At 39.1% G+C, this 9,585-nt stretch overlaps 1 protein-coding gene across 1 annotated transcript; it reads right to left on the bottom strand.

Annotated features, from left to right (window-relative positions):
- Positions 1-1,023: 1,023 nt before the first annotated feature.
- Positions 1,024-7,633, bottom strand: LOC113161091 (beta-1,3-galactosyltransferase 1-like). The gene is made up of 4 exons (XM_026358611.1): positions 7,424-7,633; positions 5,724-5,916; positions 3,729-3,995; positions 1,024-2,479 (listed from the first exon to the last, which is right to left on the bottom strand). Exons 1-4 carry the CDS (start codon positions 7,444-7,446, stop codon positions 1,883-1,885), a joined length of 1,080 nt encoding a protein of 359 aa, XP_026214396.1. The 5' UTR covers positions 7,447-7,633; the 3' UTR covers positions 1,024-1,882.
- Positions 7,634-9,585: the final 1,952 nt, after the last annotated feature.

The following is a 9,585-nucleotide window of genomic DNA, read 5'->3' as shown; positions in this document are numbered from 1 at the left end:
AGAGCACTTCTACCCACAGATGAATAAGCGTCTACTGCAGGTGAGTGAAAGAGGAAGAGCACGGCGTGAGAAAAAAAAGAAGAAGAAAAAAAAAGGAATTCAGTAAATACTGACTTTCAGATTTCAGGCACAGGTTAGTCCCTCTGCAGATATAACCCTTCTGTAAATAAATGGTTCCCACTCTAAACTAACTGCTTCACTAATGGAGCAGGTCCCTCCAGGTGTCAATGCACTGCACCATTTCATCTTAGCGATGGTTAACATGACTTAAGAATACTTCAGAAGTTAGAGGCAGTTCTGTAGTGTGGGCACAACGAGGTGGAAAGAGTGCCCCGTGTCAGTGTCAGTACCCTTTTTTTAGGCAATGAGAGCAACTGTTTCAAATTTGAACCCAAGTTTATGCATTTGCAAAATATTTTGATTGTACTAGATGAAAAAGAAGAAATAAAGAATAAAAAGTCATTAGGATGTTTTCCGCGCAAGAACAGAATTCCCTACAAACACACTTTGTTCCAGTTTGTAACACATTCTATGGCAGTCCATCCAAAGGGTGTTGTGACATTGAATTCATTCAACAGATGTTGGGTTATCTTTAAACAGAACCAAAATGGATTACTACTGTACACGGTGGCACTAGATGTAAAGTTATGGGCTCACTGAGACTCATTTTTCAGTGACCACAAATGTCTGTTCAACATTTCATGGTAATACAAGTGCTGTTTCTTCTTCTCTGTCGCTAATTAGGGGTGTTGACCAGGGAGGAGCAAGCTCTGCTTATTCACTTAGCCCACCCTCAAGCCCTGGGACTCAAGCAGTGAACTTCACAGGTGCAAGCCTGTGTCTCGCACCCTCACGAGCATCACTTGCACCATTGTCGTTTTGTATTCTCCTCATAAGGAGCATAACATATTCCTAAGAGGTAATACTGTACAGTACAGAAGTGAAGGCTGTACCAGGACCTGTTGTTGAGGACAAAAAAACCACAAGACACATTTTTTTACTCCCATTAAGGTAAATTATCACTTCATCATCAGATTCTTGTTTATTTGTTGCCTCATAGGGCACAAAAGATGTACATACAACACAATGTTTTACTTAATGAAGAAATTATTGCACAAAACCTTTAGAAAACTGAAAAACTCCATTGTGCTTACACACATATCATATCAACTGAAGCTGCCACGTGCTTATGGCTTCAGCTGAGAGAGGTATGACAAAGGTTATTTGCTGGTTACAAGTAGCACAAGTTGCAGACTAATGTGCTCGTGCACTGACTGACCACAGACCTACTGTAGCAAGAGCTTCAGTCCAGTTTAAGCACAGTGTGAATATGTAGCTCATTCTGTTTTTGGCAGCACACTATAGTAGGTGAAGAGCCAAAAGTGTGCAGCTTTGTCAGCTTTCAGTGTAAGGGTAGCACAACATGTGCTTCATTTATTTCTATGTGAGGTTACTGTGGTGAAAGATAACACACAACTTCTTGTGCTACCATACCATAGCGACACACCGTATCCTGCCGATAAATCATCTTTTTTCTTCATGTCATTAAAGTTAGTTTTAAAATTAAATGTTGAGAGATACATAAAAAAGTTTCTAAATGGAGGCAGCACCATCAATACATTCTGTGTCCTGGACACGTGAGCTGCACGTCCATAAGTGCAATTAAAAAAATATTGTGATTCTAAAATATATACAGTATGCTCTCAGGATGCATATCTGACTCACAGTCTCTGTCTTGGTATCAGAGTTCACAGATATCAAAAACGTTATTAAGGCATTAGCTTACGGAGTGAGCAGAGTCGTATTGCTGTGTGTGCAGGTGCACTGTGCAGAGACAGGATGCAACTTGCCAAACAGTTGCCACTTTCTACAGCAGCAGTGTTTAACAGCCACTTTGTACTTGAGACTGATACATTCCCCACATGTCTTTAAGCTGGTTGGAGTCCTGTAGAAGTGTTGTAATTACAGAAGTCCAGTAACAGTTGTCTGTCACAGCAGGCTTCCCTGCCCTAAATCCACCATTAGGGGGATCTGTCAATTTGATTCCCAAGTATCTCATGCACAGTCCCACATACACATCCTCAATGTAAACAGCTTTTACATGCGAAGATGCTTCCAGTATCTTTTGGGGTAAATCCATTGAGAACACGTAGCCCAGTCCCAGGGCATATGGTGGGTAGCTATTTTCAGGGAACTCAGAGAAAGGCATAAACCATTTTGAGTTGTGGTCTCGAAGGACAGCAGCGCCCCTTGCCACTAATCCCGTCAAGTAAAGTTTTTGGGGGGTTTTCAGAAGCATGTTGACGAGGTTATGCACGTTAAGGAAGATGTCGGAGTCAATCTTCATGGCGTAGGTGGTGTTGGGGCAGTGGGAGACGAGCCATTCGAACATGACCATGGTTTTAATTGTGAGGTTATTGTAGCTGTCCAAGAAGTTACTCTGGAGGATGTCATGATGTGTTTGGCTTTCCTGTAACACCTGCAAAAAGACACATTCGAGTTTAGAGAAGTACTACTGATTTTAGTGACATGCACAAATAATTTGTTGATACAGCAGGCGCGGAGCAACGTTAGTGTTCATTTAGAATCTAAGTTAAGCATTCACTCCGCTGTTAGGTCTGGTGATCTGGTCATTTAAAAGACTTATAAGAGACTCGAGATGCTGCTAAAGAGGCTGGTGAAAGGAAGTGGCTAACCAGGAAAACAAAACAAACATCAAAAAAACTAAATGTGAGAGACACAAAAGCTTTGCATGGCTGAGAAACAAAACATACAACCCCATTTAAAAAATGAGCTAATTTTGAAATGAATGGCAGCAAAACAGCTTGCAACTTATTAACTAACAGGATCCAGAAAGTCCGCCATCTTCTCTGAACCAAAGCTTATTTCAAATGGTCTGTGGCAAAGTGAAAAACTGTTCTGCAATCAGACGTTATTCGTTTTGGAAATCTTCAGACTAAAGAGGAGAATGACTTTGTTCTAAGTGCTTGGTTCAAAAGCCCACATCTCTTTGTTTCAGGGAAGACTTTGCAGAGTTCAGCAGGACAACGCTAAACCACATTGTGCATCTATGACAGGAGCATGGCCTCTGAGCAGAAGACTGAAACTTTCACCATTTGAAAATATGTTGCATCTTGAAAACCAAAATATGAAAAGAGAGGACTGTTAAACAGTTGGAATTTTATAACAGGAGGATGCTACACCGTGGTCGACAAGGCTCTGCCTGAACTTTTTTAGGACGTGTTGCTGCTGTCAATTTCAAAATGACCTTATTTTCTTCTTACAATAGTACATATTTTATTTGTTTTCTGTTGTTCTATTGTGAATAAAATACAGATTAATGAGATTTAAAAATCATTGCACTCTGTTATGTAGATTTTAGTCAGTGTCCCAACGTTGATGAAGTTGGGGTTGTATTTGATGTGACAGTTCAGTTCTTTGTGTCACTATTCATTAACGGTTCAGGACACAGAGAGTAGATTTATCAGCTATGAATCTTTTCTTTATGAAGAAGCTCTCTCCAGAGCCTTGTGTAACAAACCTTCACTGCTTTCTCTGGCTACCTTGTGAGTTCTACTTGTATCATCTGCAGGTGTTGTCCTCCCTTTTCAAACCGAGAGAACAGATCACTGGATTTCCCCACGGCTGGATGTTTTTCCATCCTCTCTCGTCATTATCCTAATAATGGAAGTAAATGACAACTCATTGATTTCAAGCAGTTGACTCACTTGCTCATCAAGAAGCTCTGTCTTATCCCCCTGTTTTGGCTTTCCCAGCAGGAAGTAGAGGCTGACCACTTTGCTCATCACTGTAGTTTCTTTGCCCCACGTGCTGCGGATGACATCACGGGCCTCTCTGTTGTGGGGTGGAACCGGGACCATGAGAACCAAGAATGGGCTTTCCTGCTTGCATCGGTTTGGTTCATCTACTACAAAATGGTATGGGTGTGGGTACGCCACAAAGTACTCTGATGTTGAATGGGCACCAGTTGAGACCTGTAAAAGCAGAGCAGGTTGGTTTTGAGTGTTGAAACTCAACAGTACAGTACGTTGCAGTATTTCTTGTTAAAAAAACTTCAGAACCAATGAACTCAATGATAACCTGGAATCTGTTCTACTTCAACAAATTTAGTGAATATTGCTCAAACATTTCTTTTATTTTATTACTTCAATTCTTCAAATATCTATTTTAGTATATCCTACTGTTATGAGAGAATCAAAAGTCAGAATCAAAGCTTCTGACTGGCTGGTTTACCGAGTTTGTCTAGACTTGACCGGAATTACTGGTTGTGACTTTATATATCATATCAATAGTCTTCATTTTATTAAAGGCACCTTTCAACTGTGAGTAAAGACCGGTGCCATACATTTTGGCCTTCATGAAGAAGAAGGATCATGTAAATATTGACTCTGCATAAATTAATATCTACAGATTTTGAAACTTTATTATGCAAAATAAACACGTGGGAAAGAAAATATCAAAAAACGGAAGCAGCAAGGTTTGAGAAACACAAAATTTGTAACAATGCAAAGACAAAATGATGAATGACAAATGAAAGATTTAAGAGTAAAAGTATGCGCATTTATTTATTTTATATTAGTGGTTTATGAATAATATATTAGTGACTTAATTTATAGTTTAATCTTAAATCTTAAACAGTATTAAACAGTGCTAAACAAACTTTTAGTGGCTTAGCAACTTAGCTTACATGTAGTTTTCTAGTTTCCTTGGTAAATTTGAGGCATTTGGTTTTGGAAACACACCTAAATGACAGTGTAAACAATAACACACCCTGCCCTTAGATCCCCCAATCAGATAAAAAATGAAAGACAAAAAACGACAAAAATATGTGTGTGAATTTTTAACTGTTCTTTATTCACATTTGACTGATGAACTCTCTTTGTGTGATTATTTGTGCAGTTAATGCAGCATGTATCTGCTTAGCAGTGTACACTTTGACCATGTGTGTTGCAGGTCAGCTTGTTCGCAGTCTTACCAGCAATTTGATGCACGGTTGATACCAGTTTCCTGTATGTGCTTTTAGTTGTCTGTGATATATTTTGTACAATGCTGTCTGCTTCAACCCTGTTTCCCAAAAGCTACTTCTCTATAGAGCTAAACTAGTAATAATAATAATTATATTACCATCTTACTGGGGAACATGTGCAACCTATTTATGTTTTCTGCAAACAGAGTGACCATTTGTTCACAATTAATGTAAATGACAAGTCACATATAAATCAATCAAATGTATGTAGCCAGGTAGAATGTCTGTAGGTTTTTCTACATCACTAAATTTCATGCACAACACATACAGATCCTTTGTTTTGTGACTCAGACGGGTTGGGTTAATGGACAACATTTTTTGCATTACTAAATAATTACTTTGTTATTACGTTTCCAAGAAAACAGGATTGCAGTTCCGGTGTGTACAAACTAAAGGTTTGCTTCGTTGAATTCAGCTAACACAAGTGAGACTGTGGTACACCTGCATTTAATTACCTCCAAATACTTTTTCTTTCTATACGTTGTTTTTTCTTTGCTGACTTGTCAACAGGAGCTTTGTAAGTGAGAACTGTGAGAAGCTAGCTCCTGTAACGTGTGACTAAACTCTAAAATAAAGCCTTTAAGTTGACCAGCACCGCCAAATAAAAGTGTGAACACACATTCTGAATAGCTCAAGATGACACAAAGACAGAAGATAAGAGAGGATACAGACTTACGCTGGCAGGTGAAGGTGAAGCAGTAGTCATATTGTTTTTTAGATTGCTTATCCAAGAGCTTGTCCTCAGTAAAGTCAAATTCCCTGATAGATAGGTGCTTGAATTGTAGAGTGTGAACATTACTGTTCCAATTGTGAGCAGTAGCATCAAAAGAGACAACCACCGTCTCGATGCTGTCCATGGAGTCTTTTCACTGCCAAGACAAAAGTGAATATAGACATCTTTAATGCCTTCTTACTGCACATCAAAAGCAATTTACCGTGCATTACAAGATGGGAGTCAGGAAGCACTCTGCTAGGGTTGCATGTTCCTTGCCCAGTAAGTTGAAGCAGTACTTATTAGTAGTAATTTGAGTAGAACTGTGCAGAGCAAACAGAGCTGGGCTTACTGCGATCACTAAGACACCTGTAAACACATTATAAAAATGTGGCATGTATCACACTAAACAGGCTTTACCAGCTTCTCTTCAGGCTGTGTATACTGTATAACAGCAATCAATCAATAGAATGACAAAGCTCCAGGGCTTTGGTTATTTATCTCAAGGTGGAAACAAAGAGTGGAATCATACATCATAATTTCATCCATTATGCTCGACAGCGTGAGCACTAACTTAAACGGCTGCATCACCAACCTACAGTCAAACAGACAATGAAACGCTGCAACACTTCACGTGTAGCTATTTTTTAACATTAAACTCGACTGACACTTTTTCAACTGAGGCAGCCTATACGGATGCAGGTTTTTACTGTGACTAGTCTGATAAGGTCTGCAGAGTTTTTTGCGGTGAGACACAGCTCAGACACAGAAAGAGGAACACAGCTGTGCTTACTGTACAGCCACATATGCAATGATGCACTCAGGTTCACTTTTTATTGTTAAGCATTAACTGTACTTCTACAACAGTTCCTACACTGTCTAAACCTGATGAGTGACTTCTGTGATCTTAAATGTTAAAATCTCAAACAAATTGCACATGAATGTGTAGGTCTTTGTCAGTAATATACGTCTATAGAGACATTAATGATGTTACATAAAAAGGAACTAAAATAAAAGAAGAAATAATGAAAAACTACTTAATAACACATTATTTTCATTACATTTGGTGTGGGGAGTTCCCAAAGAGACATAAAATGGCTGTGCTGAAAGTTTTTCCTACAGATCCTGAACACATTTGGAGCTGTCTTTTATTCAAAGCTGTGTCTGCGCAAGTAGGAATAACAACATGTTGAGACAGGATTTCATGTCACCCTGCGCTGTCTGAGAACACACACAAGACCGGTGGCACAATTACCACAGCAGAGCAAAACCTCTGAGTGATGAAAACAAACAGTTACTAGAGAATCAACTGAGAACGTTTCTGTTAGTTTCCATTTCAGAAATTCATATTAACTAACTAGTAACTTGCAAGCAAAAAGATAGAAATACAATAGAGGTAACGGCTACTAAATGATATTTGGTACATATATAACTCGTTGAAACAGTCACACAATGAAGAATCATGTTTGTACACTGCTAATTAAGAAGCAAACTGTAGTGCTTGTGCAGAGTGCAGTCTCTTTATCAGTCCGACTGATCCATACCTCTAGTAAGATCTTTGTTAAAATTGTTCCTCTTTAAGAACTACTTCGCTGTATGATGCATTAAAAAGTCAATACACTTTCAAAGAGCTGAATTAAAGAAAAAAGAAAGCACGGACTTACCATTTTGAACCCAAATTCTGCATTTTCAAAAGGTGCAGAATGGCTTCAAAGCCGTCTGCCACACACTGCAGGTGAGAGTAAAAATAAACGTTCCTATGATGAGACTGCCTGAGCGTCCAACAGCATTGTGGTTTGTGGTGCAGCGTGAGAGACAAGCCCACAACTTAACACAAACAGAAAGTGTACTGCTTTGGTAAATACATAGGATGACACAGAGAGATCAGATGTGCCACAGCCTACAGAGAGTCTAAGAGGGACCAACGTGACTCAACATGCATTTGTGCAACACTTATCTCTGCCAGGGAGACATTTCAGCAACTGCTTTATTTCTCCTTTTCAAACTCTTTGTGGAATTGGACAAATGACATTAATGGGCTTAGGCTTAATTTATTGTAGCTATTATTATAATTATTATAATAATAATAATAATAATTATTATTATTATTATTATTATTATTATCACCAGTTATGATAGCCACAGTACCAGCAAAAGAATGGTTTAGAAAATCAGCAAATTCTTATTACTATATGTACACATGTATTAATCACACCAAACAAAAGCAGGTGAGGAATAAGGAAAGGTTTTATTTTTATTTTACATGTGGTTTGTAATTAACATATATAACAAATTAATGATTCACTAAATTTACAGCTGCAAGATATGAAAACTGACTTTGGAAATCTGTGCTACGTGAGGATTTTATTGTAAACTAGACGTCTTTTCTCTCAGTGACGAGCTTTTTCTCTAGCGCGTCTCTGTTAGCATACTAATATACTACAGTGAGGGGAAAAATATCTTTGATCCCCTGAGGGTTTTGTACGTTTGCCCACCGACAAAGAAATGATCAGTCTATAACTTTAATGGTAGGTTTAGGTCTCCACCATCTCACTGGTTAAAATAAAATTATGGAATGTGATCAGCAAAAACAATGTTAGGATTGTCAGTGTGCACGCCCGAACATGTGAATGTTAGCATGGTTGCTAACATATTGCTCTGAGACACGTGTCTGTGATTAGCACGTGAACCAACCCGTCCTTACAGACGGGGTGGTGGATACATCCGAAAAAAACAGTCCTTTTATAGCAGTGCATGTAAATGACCTGCTCAACATGATGCACCCTAACTACAGATTGTCATCAACCCAGATAGTATTTGTGTTTGCGGCAACAGAGAATTCCTGCTGAACTGTGGTGTTCAGCTACGATCCAGCTAGCAGGGCTGCTGATGTGGGATTTTAACATGCATTTGAAACCCCAGTCTTTTCTCGTCCACCATTCTTTTTCCCTCTTAACCGCAACAAGGCTCGGCCATCTGACTGCAACGTGTGACTCCATCAGTGTAGAAATGTTGCCACATCATTTCACCAGAGGTGGTAAATAACTAAGTATATTTACTGAAAAAGTCTGGATGGGATTGTTTTGTTTAAGACTGGGGCCTTCAGATTTAGGTTCTTGTCTTGTGCACTAATCCAACAAGTGTCAAAACAGGTAGTTTTCTTGATGGGTCTGCTTTGTCTGAAACCCCTTAGTTGAAAGCCTTGTTTTCAATTCAGCCCCAAAAACGTCCCCTTGGGCCTCAGAGACACACGGGAGTCATGTCTCTACGAGAGCTTCACCTGCTCTTTTGCAGCATTAGCATCATGGCTAAAGCTACTGCAGAGGGTTAGCTCCACTACATCTGGTGCCAACTTGGGTGAAGTAAGGGGTCAGTGGCATAAAGTTCCCAACAATGTGTGCACACGCATATTTATGTCTAGTAATTCCAAAAGCTGACGCACGAGTATGTTTATGTCTCCTAAATGCAGAACAACGTTAGCTAGTTGCCATTGTGTCACCGCCTTTGCCCGAATACATGTTGGCATATTAAAGCTGTGTTAAAGGAAGCTTACAAACAGGAATGTACTCAAACAGGTACAAAGTACTGCGATACTATTGTGTAACTGTATCACGTATGCTCATGTATCATGTGTATCATGTAGCTCTCTGCTGGGGGAGCGTGGTAAACATGAAACATGACATTAGTATTGATCATTACTATTTATTTACTGAGAGATGTTTGGAAACGTTGTTGCATGGCAGTGTCATATTATAAATATTCCTGCCTTTTCCTATCACCAGTGCGATTTCTTTATTATGGGATCTATGTTTGCAATAAACCAACT

Source organism: Anabas testudineus, chromosome 10 (genome assembly GCF_900324465.2).
Source record: "Anabas testudineus chromosome 10, fAnaTes1.2, whole genome shotgun sequence".
Taxonomy (NCBI): Eukaryota; Metazoa; Chordata; class Actinopteri; order Anabantiformes; family Anabantidae; genus Anabas; species Anabas testudineus.
This window is presented reverse-complemented; position numbering and strand designations above follow the sequence as displayed.